Source organism: Dermacentor silvarum, chromosome 6 (assembly GCF_013339745.2).
Source record: "Dermacentor silvarum isolate Dsil-2018 chromosome 6, BIME_Dsil_1.4, whole genome shotgun sequence".
NCBI classification, from domain to species: Eukaryota; Metazoa; Arthropoda; class Arachnida; order Ixodida; family Ixodidae; genus Dermacentor; species Dermacentor silvarum.
In genome coordinates this window covers 75,461,990-75,482,543 of record NC_051159.1, presented here as the reverse complement: position 1 = coordinate 75,482,543, position 20,554 = coordinate 75,461,990, and the positions used below count along the sequence as shown (strand labels likewise).

Genomic DNA, 20,554 nt, shown 5'->3' with positions numbered 1-20,554 from the left:
GTGTAAAATATTCGTGGATATTCGTGGAAAAGCGGAACGGCAGTACGGAGCGACCTGCATTTGACAGCCAACACATGCCTGCATATATCACATTTTACAGAAGCGCGTCGAAGTGGAAGGTGAGGATAAACGTGAAAAATTCACAGTAGCACAAACAGAACACACACCGTAATCTGACAACCATTTCCACAGAGCGTACACATCGAAGCAACATATTGCGAGGATACTATAGTCGAGAAAGAACTACACAGTATTGATTCGAACACCCCCCTCACACACACACATACACACACACACACACAAAAAAAAAAGAAGTATCGCGGCTAGTTTGTCACACGTGGTAGACATTGTACAGTTGTGTGATGATTCTGTGGACTCTCGCGTCATGGTCGTCCGTCAGCGTACGAACAACTGTTTCCGTCCGGGAGTTCCGTTCAAATTACCGCGCAATTCCTACCACTCTGCATCGCTGCACCATGCTCGCAGTGAAAGGCCTCCGCGAACTCTTCGACCACGGCGAGCGGGCCGTTGCACAAGCGCCTTCCGTCGCGGCTGCCGCAGTGCACGATGCACCAGAATATCAGGAGCATCTGTGTGTCCGTCAACGCCTCGTAACCGTGAAGCCTGGTCGGTCTCCCGTTGCTGCTCGAATTGACTAGCGCCTTCAGCAGCGTCCGCACTGACATCACCCCCTTGATGAGCTGCATTTGGTGTGGTTCGATGTGACTGAGGAGCACCTGCCTGTTGAAGAAACAGACCAGCTTGCGGGTGAAGGTCAGCTGGAGCCTGCTGTCGTACGTTCTCACGTTGTCCAAGATCACGGACGATAAAGCATACGCCACTTCGTTTCCGAGGATGCCGTACTTCGCCGCTGGAATCGTGTCGACGCCGTAGAACGGCATCTCCAGGGCGACGGGAAGCAACATGAATCGCCCATGGTCATAGGTGGAGATGCGTGCGTTGACGGTGTCCACGAAGTGAAGCGCACTCGTATTACCCTTGGCCGACCGCCTGTGCTCGGTGACCAGCCGTATGTTCTCGAAGATGTTCTCCCCCATGTCCGGAATGTGCTGTTCCATGTCACCTAACGTTTCGGCCTCGTTCACCTTCACCATTTCCAGAGACTGCTCCAGCCATTCGTCCTCGAGCACGTTCTTCGGCACCACGCTGGCCCACGTCGAGCCGGCCAATCGCTCTCGAAAAATCGCCTGCGTTGCTGACTCCACGCTCAGGACGTCGGTGAGCACGTCCTCTGTCACCTCGTGTCGGAGATGTTCCACGAGCAGTGCGACGCCGACGTATCTGTGCGCGACGTCCGCGCAGAAAAGCATGTGGCCTCTGCCTGCCCACGTGTCGCCCAGGAAGTACAGCGCGGTCAGCTGCCGACTCGCGAGCAGGGAGAGCGCTTGCGCGACAGCCCAGCCGACGTAGTAAGCCATGACATTCTCGTTCTGGGACGACACCAACTTGAAGAAGTGCTCGAAGAATTCGTAGTACTCGATGGTGAAAGTAAACGGGCCGAGTTCGGGAGCGTTGAACGCGGCCCCTAGCTGCTTTTCCCACTCGCTCACGGGGACTACATCGGATGACAAGTTGGCGGCGGTCGCCAAGGTGATATTCTCCACTGGGTTAGAGTATGGAACAGAGAGCGTGGCGGTCAGGTCGGGCACTATTTTCTTCTCTAGCTCAATCAGCTGATCGTAGGAGAGCGTCTCATTAGCGTCTTTTTGGAAGGTGGCCACCATAGCGTCGTAGTATTGTTTGTAGGGCTTCTGTTCGGCTTCGCCCTCAAGCATCAGTTGCCTCTGTCGCAGCAGCGACGCATAGAATAACGAAGGTCGCACGGTGATGTGCCCTCGGCGTGTCGCTACGAACTCCAGCACACTGGCCCAACTCCAGCCGGCCGACATCGAGAGGAATATGGGTAGAAGGCGCGATGCGTTGCTGAACTGGGGCCAGTGGACCCCGAAGGTGACCAGCAGATCTCGCGCCTCTGTCGCGTGGCTGACGTTATAAAGGTAGACGCGTGCACAAGACTGGTACAGTCCGGCGGCTTTTTCCACGATTGTCTGCCCTTCCGGTGGCACGCTCAGATGGAGTGCTCTCGTTGCCACCTTGGTCATGAACCTGCAGTACGCAATATTCCCAATGTCACATATTGAGCAAGGCTGCGATGATGAAATGCACGTAGCAATTCAGATAGAATCCTTGGTATCTGCTATCAGCCACACCCTGAGCGAAGGTTTTCACACCCTACCCGAATTTAATTTCGCGCATTGGTGTGTCTCAGCTAAGTGCAATACTATAAGCAAGCAGCGCGTGTTCTCTGTGCTCCCCCAAATGGCGCGCAGACCGCCTTTGTCTATTATATATTGCCAGGGAGACAGGACTGCATAAGTTCTCAGCTTCTGTATATCCGAGGTTGTTTTCAGGCAAAATTTGAAGTTTTTATGAGGTTTACCCTTTGCTATCACGAACCTCCTGGTTTAGATCGATTTATACGGCTCCACTCTGGCGGCGGTCGTTTAACCGATTTCCGAACAAAGAATATTTTTTCAGATGTATGGAATACGATGCACACGAAAGCCAGAATTCTTTCCCTTTGTGACCTTCTGCTACAGTCGAGAAACATTTCCTTTCATGAAACTCCAAACAGTCGACTCCCGTTAATTCGACTGTTTGCTTAATTCGAACTCATTTATAGTTTAAACGCGAAAGCGTGCTGCTTCGGTTAATTTAACACCCACCGGCGCACCATCATTCGTGTACCGGTCTGTAAATTCTTGAAAACAAAAATTTCTTTAACGTGAAAGCATTGGGTAGTTGGTTGTTCATATTCGACCGGAACAAGCGCTAAAGCCACGGATACAGGTGAAGGCACATGGAGACCGATACGTTCCGCTGACTAACAATTGATTTACTATTGCGATTGACAAACATTCAAATACTCTAGAACGCATCGTCATGCAAAGGCATAAAAAAAAAATTCGGGTGCGCTGCATCAGGGACGCAGCCGCAGTGGGACACGTGAAAACGTGTTGTGCGTGCTACAGGTGTATGGGCACTCGAGTACAGAAATGACGCAACCAAATACACAAGTTTCATTTATTCATGTATTAGAAAGCTTACATGCCTAACATGTTAATCTAGCAGGGGTCATACGGTCTAATTTAGCTAATCGCGCTCCCTATTCGTAGCGGGCCCGCATTTTTTTTTTTTTTTTTTCAGAGGTGTTCGGGCACTATAGGGTAAATTACTCCAGTACTGGTGGCGCGCCCGTAACTGCCTTGCGCCGTTCAAGCCCGCCGCACTGGGAGACGGTTGTGGCGCCTGCCCTTTGGGTTGCTCTGTCTTGCTGCCCGAATCTCTTGCCACCATTTCTGGACAGTGCGTGTCGAACGCGGGGGGCGATATAACCGAGCTAGCGTAAAATTTCTCTCTCTCTCTCTCTCTCTCTCTCTATATATATATATATATATATATATATATATATATATAGAAGATCGCCCTTGTAGGCCTTATAACTCCTAAAGAGCACAGGACTGAGTCTGATAGATTACACCTACTATGGCTGAGTGAGCTCTCTAAAGTGCGACAAATCCCACGCCGCTCGACAAAGGTACTGCCGAGCTATGCCTCTCTGAACGCCGATCGAGATGCTAAATTTAGCTCCGATGGCCACATGCACGACCGAGTAATGGCTGGACCGCACTGCTTACAATATACACCCAAATGGCCACTGACTGCTTTTGTCGCGTTGTACTGGTGTTCGCGGCGATGTGTTAAAATTATGGCGTTTTACGTGCCAAAACCATGATCTGATTATGAGGCACGCCCTAGTGGTGGCCCCATCGAAGTGCGGCCGCCGTGGCCGGGATTCGATCCCGCGACCTCGTGCTCAGCAGCCCAACACCATAGCCACTGAGAAACCACGGCGGGTACGCGGCGATGTATTAAGCGTATACATATACATAATGTTTGCTCGTCGCAATCAGTACTACCAGTCGTTAGTCAGCGCAAGGGGTGTCGTTTTCCATGTGCCTTCACTTGTGTCTGTGCCGTCAGCGCTGTTTCCGCCTGAACACAAAACAATTCAGCAAGCGATGCAACTGCTTCTCTATATAAGCGACGACCGTGACGGCAGCAACCAAGTTCTGCATTGATGATGACGACTTACGCATGTGCCCTGGGCGATGTCGCTTTTGAGGATTTTGTCTGCGCCGACGACAATGATGAGGTCTGTGGGCTACTTACAGACGGCTACATGTACTGTAATCCTGCTATTGTCTTAAAGCAGTCTGTCGATGACGACAGTCTTCTGAATACAGTTTAAAAAAAAAAGACAGGAATTTATTCATGTTCCCGCTGTTTCTTAATTTAACCTTTTCGGGTAATTCGACCAAATCTTGTGATCCCGCAAGGGTTGAATTAGCGGGAGCCGACTGGACGTAGTTTGCGGTTTTCCACAGCGCCCAGGTATAGTTGAACTCGCCATTGCTGCAAGCTCAAGGGAGGCGCCGGCGGTTTTAAATCTTAGCTTAAGATGACACAAGCTTAGAGGGAAGTGGAGGCCGAATGGCGGGATGTGGAGGATGGATAAACAGCACCTTGTGACACGAAACGGAAGCTTTAAACGATATTTTGTTGTTTTCCCGTTAGTAATGTCCTTTGCAGTCATCATTGAGGTCATCAGGTGACGCCAGCATGGCGCGGAATTCCGTAGTTTTGAGCGCTTGTGACGTTATCTGGCGGCCAAGAATAGGTAGCATGTGATTCCACGGCACGTAAAGTTCGTGCTCATCTGTCACGACATTCATCTGCGCGTCTGTAGATGACGCCAGCATGCGACGTGTTAAGGCTTAGAACGTGCTGCCTAAGTTTTTCCCAAGAAAATTACTAGAGGGAACTCTTTGCGCTATAGTGTCTGCGGGAGCTTCAAGTGCGGCGGTTTATCCAATATGGGAATGGCGATTAGTACGTAAATTTCCATAAACTTTGTCGTTCCGGCTTCGGGCGGCTTCATGACATTGCAAATGGATCCCTGTGATCAAAATATCGGGATATAAACGGTACCATTCGAGAGTCTAGTTGTCTTATTAGAAAATTTGGCGGCATGGAAATGTAGAGAGATGATGCATAATAACGCCGCAATAACGCCCGAAGCCACAATCGCGAATGTTAAGACAAATTCATGTACTGCTCATCATCCCCATGGTAACTGAACAATTATCGAGCGCCAGAGTTCGCTCTCGTTACTTTTTTTGAAAGGTATGCTGCTCGCGGAAGACCCTTGCGGCGCAGTTAACATTTCTTGCTACACCGCATGGCCTTCGAGATTCGGCAAGGTGCGGCGGATGGACAGCGCGCCCGACCAGGGGCGTAGCCAGAAATATTTTTCGGGGGGGGGGGGGGGGGGGCAAGCTTCTGCTTTCCTCTACGTCACGTGATCGATAATAAATATTAGTAGTTTAAGCAGACTCTATACATATACATAAAAAACATGGGACCGCCCCCCCCTCGCGTGTGCGTGTGCTTGTGAACAAATTAAGTAAAAAGTAAAGTAACCTCAGTAAATACAGTAAGTACGACAGGCACAGTGGGCGTTTGGATTCAACAACACAACAGTTACTACCAGCCTTCCGTAGGGGCGCAATCGCAAACAAGAGACGTTTCGCGCGCAGACTATCCTGCGCGAGCGCGGCCTAACCGGCACCTGAAGGGAAGCGGCGGAAATGTATACCGGAGATTTCGATCACCTGGGGTCTTTAACGTGCACCTAAATCTAAGTAAACGGGCCTCGAGCGTTTTCACCATCATATAAAATGCGGCTGCCGCATTTGTTGCTTCATTTGTTGCGCATTTGTTGCTTCAGAATGCGGCCGCCACATTCTCGCCCAAAACTTCACAGAGTGTCAAGACAAACACCGTGAGTTTTTTCCATATGCAGACATGATTCGCCGTAAATTACCAACCCAAACGGAAGCGCCCAGGAATGAATTGTGATAGTAGCACCGGTTTCATGAATTATGTCAGCGCGAAGCGACGAGAAAAAAGGGTGGGTAAGTGGGGGGGTTGAACCCCCCCCCCCCTGGCTACGCCCCTGCGCCCGACAATCTCGGAGGTGATGTACCATGTGGGTCCCGCACTCACTGTTGGTGGATGGTGGCGGCGAGTGGGCCGTCCTTCGCGGCGTCCCACCGCGAACAGACGTGTCCGTAGAAGTCTCGGCACGGATGCACCGACGCGTTGATGCACTCGGCGAGTAGGGCGCGGTGGCGGTCGCAGGTGGCGCTCGTGCAGCGCCGCGCTGATGACCCGATCGCGGTAACAGAGGCCAGGAACGCGGCCCCAATTAGCGCCGTCATCACTACCGTGATGGCAGAGAGCAGCGCCAGCTGAGCGGAGAATGCAGCACGTTAAGTTCCCGCAGTGTAATGTAAGAACGAACGCTGCAGTTTCCTGTCGTTTTCGTGTTGCATGCTACAGTGGAGCCCGGATATATCGAATCTGAAGGGGACAAGGAAAATTTCTTTTAACACCTCCTTGGAAGGAGATCACAACAAGTTCGATATAGAGGCAATTCGATATATCAAATAAAATTTTTATACAGGAAATTTTCAAGGAGGTTTTACAGCTGTTCCACATGCACAATAATTCGTTATACGTGGGTTCAATATATCCGAGTTCGACTGTATATAGCTAAGTGCCATTCCTTATATGCATATAAACTGTGCAAATAACACTTTAGTGTGCTTGAAGGCGTATATTTTCTTTGTAGCAGACGGGACCAACGCTGTTTTTGATTACTATCTGTAACACTATCCGGCAGCGGCCATTTCATAAATAGCAGGTTAAACTGTGGGAGTTCTGCAAGTTTATATACCGGTTGTTTCAGCGAATACTTTCGAAATTAAAAAAAAAATGCTGTGGCAGATAGCACAATTCTAGTTCAGGAGCTGGTCTATTCGAAGAGGAAGCATTACTTGCAGAACAAAAAAAGAACATTGGGAGCCCTTCTACTACTGCGAAGATAGAAGCCAGCTTCGCTGGCTTCTATCTTCGCAGTAGATCCACTATGGTGGATCTGCTGTAGCGAATATTGCTATAGTGAATTTATATATTATAATTATTGATTATATTGAGAGTCTTCGGCATGTTCGTCAAAGAGCAAGGACACCGGCGTCTTGTTTTCGCCCGGCGCGATGGCGAAGTAGTGCGTTTGCTGCGCCAAGTCCGCCCGATAGTCATAGACTAGCGTATGAGCCACAGCGTTCATAGCCGCGGCACACTGCACGGCAGTGTCAGGATCGTGCGAGATCTCTCCCGCTCCTGCTCTCAGCGACTCATACCCGCATATCCAACGCGGTATGAGCCACACGTGATTTGTTTGTTTGTTTGTTTGTTTCTTTCTTTCTTGTACCTGGCTCATACCTGCATATCCCTGGCTCACACCCGTGAGCCACACGGGATTTTATTGTCGTTAATCGTGACGTAACGGACGAGCATGTTTTGTTATTGATGTCATGACCTATCAGTCATGTTATTCATCCGTTTTGACACCTGTGCTAAGGCACAACTGCGGAAAACCGCCACGCACGTGGAGCAGAAATACTGATGATGATAGTTTTTTTTCTACTCGCGGACACGATTCTGGAGGAACTAGCCCTTAACAGCTTCGCTGTAAAATTGGAGTGCATAATCGACAAATCACCAACAATTCACCAATTAGGTTTTTATCTAATTACCTTATGGTACATGTCGCAATTCGTGAATTCCAGCCGGGGAGTTCGCAAGGCGGATTTACTCGGAACGAATTCTCAGGACAACAGCAGTTTCGCGATATTAATTACCGAACTTTGCGGAGAAATGCATTGACGTTCCAGTTACTTTCGTTCTTCAATGCATAACACGACGTCTTGTTAAGAAAGTAAGTAAAATGACAGCGCATTGTTACCGCAAGTTTGATGGCGTATATCTCGTAAGTGGTCTCATCCACGGAATTCCTTTCACGTGACTGTGCCTTGCAGCTTCATCCGCTAGAACTTGTAAATTGCATATGTGCCATAATATCATTAGTGAGAAACTTCATTAGTGCATTTTTGTGAATTAGTCGATTATGTATTAATTTTTTTGTGCACGCAATATCCGCCTCTTCGACTAGACCAGCTCATGGGCTACAATTGAGCTATCTGCCACAGGTAATATTTAAAACTTTTGAAAGTGCTCGCTGAAACACCCTGTATACGAGTACACAGTGCGGAGTCCGTGCGGTGCGCTGTGCAGTTGTTCTGGAACTGGGACGCTTTCTAACGAACAAGTACTTCATATATTGCAACTCTGCAGCGTGTACAAATGGGGTTGCATCAGATTACGTAGTATTTGTGCTCTTTTGTACTTTTCGGCTTGCGGCGTATACTATGTGTTTTGATCGCTAGCGCAAGCTAAGCTCGTGTGACCACTGATCGAAGAAACCATCACCCCGATCGTTCGGTGGTAAATATGATTAGATCTGCGACGCCTTCCATGTAATAAATGTAATAGTACTGCGACATAGAAGTATGAGACGAAAGCTACATCGAGTTCCATGACGCATTTGTATATAATTCCTTCATGTGTGACTCACCATTCTTGGTAGCGAATGCTAGGAGCCGGAGATGTCCTTCTATAACCTTCGTAACGTTCCCTGCCATGAAGCGGAGCGTAACCTCCTATTACGAGTACATCCCCAGCTGCGCAGACAGTGAAACGGTGCACCTTGCACAGGAAAGCGGTGTAAAAGGTTCCGCCATATCCGCCCATATAACAGGCGACAAGAGGGCACCCCTGTTATGATATAACGACAAAGATTTCTATACTGCATGGAGCCATATACTCTCGATAACACGGTGCAGTGTGTGAGCAGTATGCAAGTTTGTATAGGCATGTCCATTTATCACCGCGCGTTAAGTTATCACGGCCGCCGAAGTGGGTTCCATGGGTGAGTGCACCCGTTTTCTTCGGTAAAAATGCCATCGTGCAGCGACCACGACGGCGTCGTGCGACGCCACGCCGAAAATGCGTCGGAAATACGCCTGATGCGCGGCTCGTCATAACGGTGTGTGCTGTGCCCAATACCTGCAAGCGACCCATGTCCATGGTGGAGGAGCCGGCTGGCAAGGGCACCCATGGGCCAGTAGGTAGACCCGACGAGTTCTCGGCCGGCAAGGGCGTCGGTGCGCCTTTGAAATCGTCCGGCGGCTGTCCCTGCAGCTGTTCCTGCTGCTTCTGCTGGTTCTCGGGCTCGTGTTGCCGGTGGCGCTGTGATCGCTGGCGGTGCCCGTGGCGCTCGCCGTGGCTCTTGTCCTCTCCCTTGGTCTGCGCCGGTCGCGGAGAGAGAAGGAAAAGGAATGTAAGACGTTCAGATGTGAGAAGCTTACGCATTCTCTGTTTGGCAATGTTGAAATACTTTGCTGAAGTGATGATGACGCTGAGTTTAGAAATCGCTGCGCCTGACCGGACCTGCCGTCGGGCTACGCACCGATGTTTACGCAGAGGTCGCGGGAGCGATGGCGCCCTATAGGATTGCCAATGTGACTATCGAGTGAACAGCCCACATGACACCCAGAGTACGTCCAGACTACTTGCTCGCGTACCTTAGCACGGCGATACTAGGCAGTACGTCCAGACTACTTGCTCGCGTACCTTAGCACGGCGATACTAGGCAAGATTTTTTTTCAACGTTCCGGGGATTGGGAGAGTTACCCTAGTGAGCGACAGGTGTCCCATACAGGAGCTGTTCCGCAGAGTCCCTATATACATATTTTGTCACTTGCGCAGTGGCGCACGAACTTTCAACAAATACTGTAATTGCGCTCAGGTAAACGTTTGTTAACGCTGCGGAACACTTGAATTTCTGAAGAAAGAAACTGTGCAGAGCCAACGACATCTTGGAATCTATGTGAAGCGGTTAATCGAATGCTATTAATTTGCCCATTTCATTCCTGCGTATTTGGGCGTATACGCTCTCGTGTACCAGTGCTACGCAATGCGCCAAACGCGGCGATCATTTCAAAGAGCTAACTGGCTTTGGCACGATAGAAGTATTCCTGCTATCGTGACCTAATGGTTAGAGTATTGGGCTGGTGTGCTGGGTGACCCAGGTTTGACGCCACCATCGGCCAGGTAATTGAACTTTTTACAGCCAAGCTGTATATGGCTCAGATCCCAGGTTTCATGGCGTTCGATCGTGTGCAGGAAACTATCATCATCATCTATGGCTCGAGCGCCGTCGTCGTCTTCCACAGCTGGCTCCGTTGTGAAAAAAACTATCATCATCAGCAATGCCTCGAGCGTCGTCGTCTTCTTTCACAGCTGGCTCGTTGCCGCCCCTCAGAGCAAGCGCGCGAACGCGCTGGTGACAGTGCTCGCGCGTTCGTCATCGCGAAAGAAAGGCAAACACGGCGGCTGATCTAGTGGGCATCGTCCTCGCTGCATGGATGAAATGTTCGCCAGCTGTTCCAGATTCAGCCACAATACCCCCAATTATACTGCCAGATTGAATGGATAGCCACAATTCAACTTAATCGCAGCTTACCTGCAATTCCTGCTCTGGTTCCACCTTGGGCGCAAACGAGCCAGCAGAAAGGACTCCGGTGTCTGCCTCTTTGACGTCGCCATTGTCCTGGAAGGTGATTGTCACTGCACTTTATGAAACCACTCCTTTCGAGTTAATAATCATGACGCTATCGCGTACGTCGTCATGGCTTGCTACGACCATGTCGCTCTTGGCGGTGTGGTACAGTTTCAGACGGATTAAGGCCAAGTTGTTTGGGGAATATTGTACGTGTAACGTCTTGCACTTGCGGCATATAACGCGACTTTTATACCGCAGTTGGAAGAAACTGCCGATGAAAACGCTTTATGGAAACGTTACGCACCTTATCTTTCATGAGCATCATTTATGCTAGTGCACTGGTACCTGCTAGCAGATTGTCGCTGCACCGTACTTGGTTAGTTCGAAACATGCAATGCTGTAAACGACAGAGTTTACAGAGATCTTGTTCGAAAAGTGACTAAAATGTGAGAGCATTGGATACGCAAGATTAAATTTACTTCTAAAATAAAAACACTCCAAGCCCATTCGACTTGATATTCTGCGGCAGGGGTGCGCGAATAGCAATTTTTGAGACCAAATGTAATACGAATAAAATAGTGCTTGAAGCGAATCGAATCGAACATTAATACATTTCGAATAAACAGCGGTCGTTTACTCCATTAATATAAAAGAATGTTCACATCCTAGCATTCGCAATGTTAACAAGTTTGTCATAATATTGCACGTTATGAAGCGCTGTTTTCCAAATGGAGCATTCGGAACAAACTAGTAGACTGTTCTAATACACAGAATTTTTCGGAGAGTGCGAATGATCACGGCTTAGACGAAAAGTCTGGTTCCCTGAGGGATATATACGTAAGCGTGTTCCACGATAAGTAACTTATCGCGTTTTATCTCTACTGTACTTTTGACAGCAGGTAAGAAATTTATCTATCTTGCTTTATTTTTTTTATTGGAACTAGATTTAAACTATTCTAAAGCTATGTAAAATAGTCCTAATTATGAATATCGGCTGTTCGATTCGTTAGTCGAAAATTTCTGTTACTCGCACTGCCCTATTCCGCAGTGTGAAAGGAAATAGAATGTTTAAAATAGTAGGCGAAGGCGAAGAGATATCTTAAGCTCGACTTTCCCAGGGCAGGGTTCTCACCGATGACAGTGCGTACGACGGATATGACAGCGGAGATAGAGCAACGGCGCCGGTCGACAAGACGGGACTTCGGTCGGTTGTTTGCTGCGCAAAAGCAAACAACTAATTAATTAATTAATTAATAAAATTATGAATGAATTAATAAATGAATGAATGAATAACAAAAATAAATAAGACGTGTGGGGTCGACGCTAATCCAACACCACGGTTTACTCGCGCCGTTCTTGGAGGCACGGCTACCATGCGTAAATTTTTGAGCCGATAAACTTGACATAAACACAATGGTTGCCTGAGATGTGCGGGCACATTTATCAAGCTCAATTCTCAGACAAAGAATAACAATCTCCTTTTCCTCCTCCTCCTCCTCCTCCTCCTCACGTGCTGTGATGGTATAGTGGGCTTTGGCGTCGAGCTGCTGCTGCTGCTGCTAAGCCTGAGGGCGCGGGATCAAATCTCGGTCATGGCGGCCGAATTTCAATGGTGGCGAAATGCACAAAACACCCGTGTATTAATCATTGGGTGTACGTTAGAGAATCCCAGGTAGTCAAAATTTATCGGCCCCCCATTACCTCAGGCCTTATAACTATAGCGCGGTTTTGGCACGTAAAACTGCAGAATTGATCATCCTCGTCATTTTCCTTCTTCTCCTCTATTTCTTGTATTCTGTCTTGGCTTCCTATCGATTTAGCTTCGAAAAAATTGTCGCAGGTTCATCCGAAAGGCGAAGCATCAATTGCGATAGCAAATTAGTAGAGAGCTATACAGAGTAAGGATAGTAGCTTTATCAGCTGTATAAACTTGGACATGCAGCAGCACCAGCAACGCGAAGAACTGTTGTCGACGCCGTCGGCGTTTTGCCCGCGTTCGCACTGAACGCGCGCGGCGTTTTTATATAATTATGCATTTGGTGCCGCAGCTAAACGTCGCCTCCCCTCCCTCTCTCCCTTCCGTTCCCCCACAGCCTTTCACGCGACGGAAAAAGTCGCGTTTGCTCTCTATATATGGAAAGGAGGAAAGAGACGCTTAATTCTGCAGCCCTTTCAGGGAGCACGGCACTTGGCGCTGAGCCGTGCTCCCTCAGGGGCTGCAGAAGATAGCGCCAACCTTTCCATTTCCACACGAACCACTTACACACACGGCGCAGAACGCGCGTTTGCTCTTCGACGTGCGTTCACTCCCTGTGAAAGTGCGCGTCCCTCGCCCCCTTTCAATCGCTCATACAGCGTCTGGAGCGCGGCGACGATTTCATTGCCATTTACGTCATACGGAACCTCACGTCGGTAGTAAAAGTAGCCACATTCCCAAGTTAAAAGAACAATAACATACGTGAGGCTTCAAAAAAAAAAAAAAAAGGCAGTTTCGCTCGAAAAGCGAAGCATCGATTGCGACAGCAAATTAGCTATAGAAAAAAAAAAGGATAGTAGTTCTATCGGCCGTATAAACTTGCAAACATTCGCTTACTAAGTTAACAAGCATGGTGTCAGCACACACAGGCAAACATGAACACATGACACTCGATGAGCGCGGACACTCGCTGCTGAAACGCTGGCGTGCGGAAGCCCAGTGACGGCAGCAGCGAGCCTTCGTGCTGTCTATCGCTTCAACGCAAACTGGGCGGCGAGAACGCAGCACACACAAAGGTCTGAGCCGTCGAATAGGGATGGTCGATTAAATTTTTTATTCGGTTAATGATTAATCAATAATTATTTTAGCCTTTGATCGATTAATCGCTTTCGATGCAGGGTTTTACAACGATTAATTGATTATTCGAAATTTTTGCCGGGCACTTTCAAAAATCTTGAAACTGTTATATATTTTTGTAGGACACCATTTAATGTTTGAAAGGTGGAACGAAGTTGGAAACAAATCTATAAACGTTTGATAAAGGATAAACTCTAACTTCATAAAGACTACTTATCGTTCACACTATAGTGGCTTTTGAAAAGATAAAAAAATATGTCATAAAATGGCACTTAGTGCAGAATTAAGTAAGATACGTGGCACTAGTGAATCCATGTTAAAATTAAATTCCCTGTTAAAGTTTGAAAAATGTCGCAGTTTCGCTCGACAGGCGAAGCATCAATGGCGATAGCAAATTAGGAGAAAGCTATATGGAGTAGGGATAGTTGTTTTATCGGCTACATAAACTTGGACACATTCGCTTACTAACTGGATTAATAAGCGTGGCGTCAGCGCGCACAAACAGACATGGATCGATCACACTCGATGACCGCAGACAACCACTGTCGAAACGCTGGCGTGCGCAAGCGTGACCGTCGCAGCGAGCGAAGGCTCGTGCGGTCTATCGCTTCAACGGAAACTGAGCGGCGAAAGCACATCGCACACAAAGGTCAGAGCCGTGTGGATATCGCTTTCAAGAACGGTGCGCAGGACAGCCCGCACCGACGCAAAGTACCAGTGCGCAGTTGTTGGCAGAGTAGAAGCTACCCCACCTCCCTCCCGCGCTGCCTTCCCTCTTTCCTCCTTTCGCGTAGGAGATGGAATTGCGAGTTCCCCTTGCGCCCGGTTGCAAGATACGCATTTGTTGCCGCAGTACAGCATCGCCCCCCTCCCTCCCTCCCTGCCTCCCTCCTTCCCATACCCGCACGGCTTTCGCGCGACTGAAGAAGTGGCGTTTGCTCTCCGCCATGCGTTCGCTCTCCGTGAAAGCACGGGTCCCCTGCGCGCTTTCACTCGCACATACGGGGTGCGGCGACGATTTTACCGCCCTTGGACTTCATACGGAAAATCACGGCGACGACGACGCCGATGGCGAAAATGCGCCTGGAGTGTCCATATAATTTCCATTGCAATAAAAAGGTAGAGCACTGTTTAAAGGTGTAATGACAAAGCACGGCGCAAAACAAGCAGACGAGAAAGCAGCATAAACCGTACCTGTCTGGTCGTGCATCTGCCTACACATAACTCCTTTTTTGTTTCCTTATTATTTAAGGTTTTAATGTCAGATAGCCAGCAACTTGCGTACAATTCAATAATTAGACCTAAACTTGAATATGCATGCGTTGTTTGGGACCCGTTTACTAAACACAATATTTCCCGCCTCTAAAAGGTACAGAGGAAGGCTGTACGGTTTATTTACTCGAAATTTTCCCCGTATGACTCACCCTCTGAAATAATGCAGGCTAATGGAATTCAATGTCTCGAACAAAGAAGGAAAGCGTTACGTTTACAATTTCTTTTCTTGCTGTGGAATCGGCAACTAGCAATCAATCCATCACCCTATCTATCATCTTCTACATCAAGGCATACTCGCCACCATCATCCTACTTCGCTGAAACCCTATTTTGCACGAACAGATTTATTCAAGTTTTCATTTTTTCCTCGCACTGTAACCGATTGGAATGATTCTTTATTGCCTTTCGCCTCAATTTCATGTTTTTGAAACGTTATTAACTCTGTTGTATTTGCCTTGTTTACCTTTTTACTCAGCCTGCTTGGACCTGTACAAGGTTTGCAGTATTGAATAAAACAAAACAAATATGTTCTTGTGATGGAATTCCTATAGCCGCTGTGATCGCCTATATGAGGGCGTCACTCCTAGAGCTGGGATTTTCGGTAGATGTTTCGATTTGTAGAATATTTCAATATTGTCAGCTACACGTAGACTTCTACCAAGTGTTCCGCCTGGTGTTAACTTTGACCGTAAATTCACAGAGGCGCACGTTGTTCCGAAGAGTGCCCCGATTTGGAACATTTCCTGTCGCAATTTTGTCGCGATTTCTCTTACATCTTACTCAGCATTCTAAATTCTAGTCGCCTCCATGCATGACCAGCTCCCTTGCGCGTGCAAGAAATGACGATATCGGTTTTGAAACCATAGAACGTATGTTACAAAGTGGATTATTCGCCCATAGATGGACGCGGGTATAGATATTATATCCAAAGCCTCGAGGCTGAAGATTGCATATAGAGGAAACTTGAGCGGATGTATTGCGGAGACTATAGTGTGGCAATCGGAAAAGTGGATCCATAAAGGTGGTGGAGAACACTATACGAAAACAATGTTAGGTGTCACATTTATATCTTGCAATCACTGCGCTACACCGCACGACGGAAAAAAAAAAAAAAGCAACACGCTCTTTGTACTATACCTTGCTGGTTGTGCAGGTGTTTAAACTGGTGACATACAACCGTAGACAACACGTAAAAAAACGAAGAAGAAATAAACAACCAGACTGCTTAACTTAACTTCCTTCCCCTCATCCTGCCCCCAGAAAAAAAAAACGATAAAGGTAAAGAAAAAAAAATTATGCGGATCCCACGCACTGTGTAAATCGATGTAAGTGAGGCTTTCTGTACTATCGACGTTGACTTACGATATTTGGCGGTGATGCTGACGGCATACGACGTACGACATACGACAGCTTGTTATTTTGATTGGCAAAGAATGTGATCAGACCCTGTGGCACATATTCAGAGGCCCATACCAAATGACCCAAGTTCTCTACTGGGCAAGACAGCAGCCAGCAGCAAGTACCCGCAAAGTAGGGGGACCGGGGCAATGAAATGTTCGCTTAAAAAAAAGAGAGAGAGAGAGAGAGAGAGAGACGGAATTGCAGATATGAGTGCCACGTGTTGTCGGTGGTACAAATCCGTCGTCCGTTCATTGTTGTCTCTTTAAATTAAATGAAGAAAAAAAAAAGATAGGAAAGTAGCCGCCGTTCTATGTCGCGCTGGGTTTACAAAATAGACGCCTACCATTAGGAGCAACTTTAATATTTAGTATGCCAACTTTGATTTGGCCTATCGGAAAAAAAATTAAGAATACTTAGTTTAACATGTTCCTATGGCTTCTGCTTCCATTTTTGTAGTAACGATAAAAGTGACAGAACCAACCGAAATGTAAAAATAACAAGGCTTGGTGGCACCTTCTGCCTTCTCATTTCAAACGAAACTGTAATAAGTTCTATCCTTTCATCAACATACGAAGCAGTGAAGCGTAAGCGCGCAGTGATATCAGGAGAACCCTGTAGGCTTTTCCACTCACACTCTCGAGTCGATGCGAAACAAAAACGGGGAAACAAACTCAAAGAGAGAAAACCGGACCACTTACAGGGGCTCCACGAGACTTTGTTAAAGATTTGCTCCTGCTGGGCTTTAATCTTCTATGGTGTGTGTGTTTGCTCTTGACAGCGTCGTCATCCATGGCGGCCGCTTCGTTATGCCTTCTTCTTCTACCTCAACGCCCGAGAACGTGACACGTACTCATACCGATGATGATGATGTTGATGAGGATGACGGTCCTCCACTATTCCACGCACTATTAGATCTTGCCGTTGAGTGCGGGAGTTGGGCGACGTTGAGGAGGCCTTAGAGAACTGAATGTTTATTTACATTATGTGCAGGTGTCTAATCAGCAAAATAACAGTAATAAAGTTAGTTATGGCCGGCAGCGAATCGGTCGCTGCGGCCTGCGCCAGGAAGAACGTCTCTTTCCTCAATGCTGCCATTACTTCTTCGTGCTTTTGCCGTCTTCGCTCATGTCCACTCTCGCGCTCTTGGCGTTCTCGCTCGCGCTTCTGCGTTTCCTGTCCTACCTCCCAAGCAATCTCAATGCTTTCGTCGTCATTTCCACTATCTTTAATTGCTTTTTGGATAGCTGGCCCTGTCATTGTCAGCGTCGCCCAACTCCCGCACTCAACGGCATGATCTAATAGTACTGATTTCGCGGGATGTACCATGAAGGTGGTGGTATGGGTAAACATAAAGCAGTGAATACTCTATGGTGTGGAACAAAAATGCAAAAAAAGTAATAAGGTGACAAAAACGCAACATTAACGCGCGATTGAGAAGTCAGACTTAATAAGAAAGAGACGACGGAACTTGAGATAAAGGGTAGCTGTAACAAGGAATTGGAAGAATAACGACATTGAAGTAAATTCCTTTAGCTGTAGTGCAGGAGAAAAAAAAAAGTCTCTCGAAAAATAGCGATGGCATCTTGAGCTACAACAAGTACTTGGACCACCCTTGGAAGTCCTTTTTTGTTAAGCGCTTCAACATAGATGTCGTTTGCTTTGTAATAGGTGTCACATCGCCGAAATTTCGCCTCCGGAAAACCATTTTGCATTTGGGGAACGAAACGAAAAGTCGCAGGGGGTTAAAGCCGGTAAGTATGGAGGCTGTTCCAGCACAGAGAAATGCGGTCCAAAACTCACGCACTATCGATGCAGTATGTGCAGGGCTACGTATTATCGTAGCGCAGAACCCAACGCCCATTTTTTGACAATGTTTCTCCCACGTGGTGCACCCGATCTCTCAGGACGCTTGAGGACTTCCACGTAGATAGTTGCATTGATAGTTTGATCTTCAGGCACAAATCAGTGGTGCACAGTGGCAGTCAAGGAGCATAATCAACGCGACTTTGATTGTTGCTTTGTTCTTCTCACTTCTGGCTCTGAGACTTAAGCTCAATGTCTTATTCGTAAATCCAAATTGCGTCCCTGGGAACGATTCCTCGCAAAAATTAATTACTGTCGTCTGAAGTTTTCCAATCAACGGAGTTCTTTTTTGTCGTCGCAAATTTTGCTCACGAGTCAGCAGCTTTGGCGCCATCTTATTCCTAAATCTTTTAACTTCCAAGTTTGCACTGCAAATCCAGTGAACGGATGATTTTCAAAAACGTAGTGCTTCTGATGTCATTGTAGCAATCATTCTGTGGCCACTGAGCACAAGAGAAGGCGCATGATCGATGTTTGCGTCTTCGCAAGATTTAACATTGTCCTTGCGGCCATCACGCCTTCCCAAAACGCTGGACCCACTTGAACACAGTTCTTTCCTTTAGCTAGGACATCCGTAGCTCCTTTCCATAGGCCTTTACAACATCTGATAAATTTCTGCACATTTCTTGCGCCATTTCACAAGAAATTTGATATTGATCATTTGTTCCGCCTGTTCATCTATCTGCATTTCGACAAATACTAAAAATCGGTTGTACAAGAAGCGGACTTGTAAACCTCTGCCTCGTCAAACAGCGGTCCGGCTCGTACCGGACCGCAGAGGTTAACCAGGTCCTTTGAGCGAAGAGAGTGGGAGAGCGGCGCCTCTACACCCTCTCCCACATTTTGCCGACTCACTGCACGGACTTTTAGGACAGACCGACAGACCTCGCAGAACTAGAATAGTCTGACAGGATACCGAGATCGGCTGTGAAAAACTGGGTAGCCGTATTTTTTTTTTCGGTCAGTCAAGTAAAGCAACATATCGTGTTGGTAATAGCTGCGCTACGATGGCTAGATGAGTAGGTGTGCCGACCGGCGCGTCTGAAGCGTAGTTCACCAATTCTCCGCGTCATGACGCAAAATTGGCGCTGCGGTCAGTAGAACGGTTCCGCAGCGCGCTCCGTCTGCTACTCGTGGCAGACGGCACGCAAAAAAAAAAAAAAATAAAAAATAAAGCCCGTATTGGAATAGTTGTATGTCGTCTGTTCGTGTCAGCTTAAAAGGTGAAGAGCTCCGGGTCTCTCGTACTGTTTGCAAGTTCCTAAGCGATGTGGAATGTTCCAGGTCGGAAAAATAACCGACGAGATTAGCGGCGGCATTGCTCCACGAAAGAAGACCACCAAGGAAACTTGCTGCTTCGCTCCGAACTGCAAGTCGGGCTCTAACTCTCTGAGAAAGAGTACTGAAATTTACGAATCGGGCAAGGACTCCTGACAGCGGAAATGTTCGTCCCGGGCTGCTCAGTAGCTTGCTCAGTATCGGCGACGGTAATAAGCAAGCGGTACACCGAAAAGCGTACGTCGATGAGCTCCTCGACGTTTGAAATTTGCTAGAAGCACCTGAGGTGCTAAGCGCCTGCGATATCGAGCACCGCTGCGCTGCTACAGGGAAAAGTGACTCTAGGCTGATATTCTATATAGCAGGCTATGTAGCAAGGAAGTTCCTGCAAAGAACCAAGTGCTCCGATTGCTCAGGGACATTACTGAATTCCACAGAATCAGCTGAGACCGTAATTGATGCAGCAATAAAACATAATAGCTGGATTTCTCGAAATAGGAAACATCAGGACTCACTAAATATCGCGTAAACACGTTTCCATATACCGTATAAAACCACTGCAGTATTGTTTTATGAATGGAGGAAATGCATCTACATCTTCAATGGAATGGGTGGAGCGCCGCGTTTATACCAATAAATGTGACCATGCAATCGCCAAGCTAGAAAATTGACTTAAACAATTCGTTTTTTCAGACTAGGTGACAACAACAAGGCTTGTCCTACACTGCTCAGAACAGTATTATAACGCGTACTTCCAAGAGACAATCAGAGGCAGCGATGCTATCAAACACGCTGCACGTCTACACAGCGCAGCCGACGTTGCGCGCAGCTGAGCCGTTATACTGTCCGCAGCGCCACTTCTGCGTCATGATACGGAGAAGTGGTGAACTGCGCTCGGTCGGCACACTTACCCATATAGCCACCATAGCTGCGCTATCTGCGCATAACACTGCGTCTTCTGTTATGGTTTTATATGCCTCTTGACTATTCTTGAGACTACGCTTCGTCTTGAAGTTTTCGAGGCTTTCAAGTTTTCGACAAGCCCTTTCAAGCTTCAGAGCATCACCTCAACGCTTCGTTTTAATGGTCAGTTTTTGAATGCCTATATGCACGCTCGTAATTTCGTTACAGTTGTTTGTCAGGAAGTTGCTGAGAGACCTAAACATGATACATTTTCGCTTCAAGACAGACGCCGTTGATCACGTACTAATGAGGTACGTCGAAGAAGGTAACGAGACGTTGCTTTCTTACGACTAATATGATTGAAGGAATTAGCATCAACATACATACAGA

The 20,554-nt window shown here is 47.6% G+C and overlaps 1 protein-coding gene across 1 annotated transcript; it reads right to left on the bottom strand.

Moving 5' to 3' along the window:
• Nucleotides 1-434: 434 nt before the first annotated feature.
• Nucleotides 435-20,187, bottom strand: LOC119456724 (uncharacterized). Its single transcript, XM_049669051.1, has 5 exons — nt 20,173-20,187; nt 10,574-10,660; nt 9,070-9,354; nt 6,151-6,395; nt 435-2,127 (listed from the first exon to the last, which is right to left on the bottom strand). The coding sequence occupies exons 1-5, from the start codon at nt 20,185-20,187 to the stop codon at nt 435-437; spliced, it is 2,325 nt and encodes a 774-aa protein (XP_049525008.1).
• Between the last annotated feature and the right edge of the window lie 367 nt (nt 20,188-20,554).

What these genes read in the sequence shown, in the direction of transcription:
- LOC119456724 (XM_049669051.1), bottom strand. An exon ending in AACCAGAGCAGGAATTGCAG is followed by an intron (nt 9,355 to 10,573) that starts GTAAGCTGCGAT and finishes CGACCGGCGCAG; the next exon opens with ACCAAGGGAGAGGACAAGAG. An exon ending in GCCGCCACCATCCACCAACA is followed by an intron (nt 2,128 to 6,150) that starts GTGAGTGCGGGA and finishes TGCGTACTGCAG; the next exon opens with GTTCATGACCAAGGTGGCAA.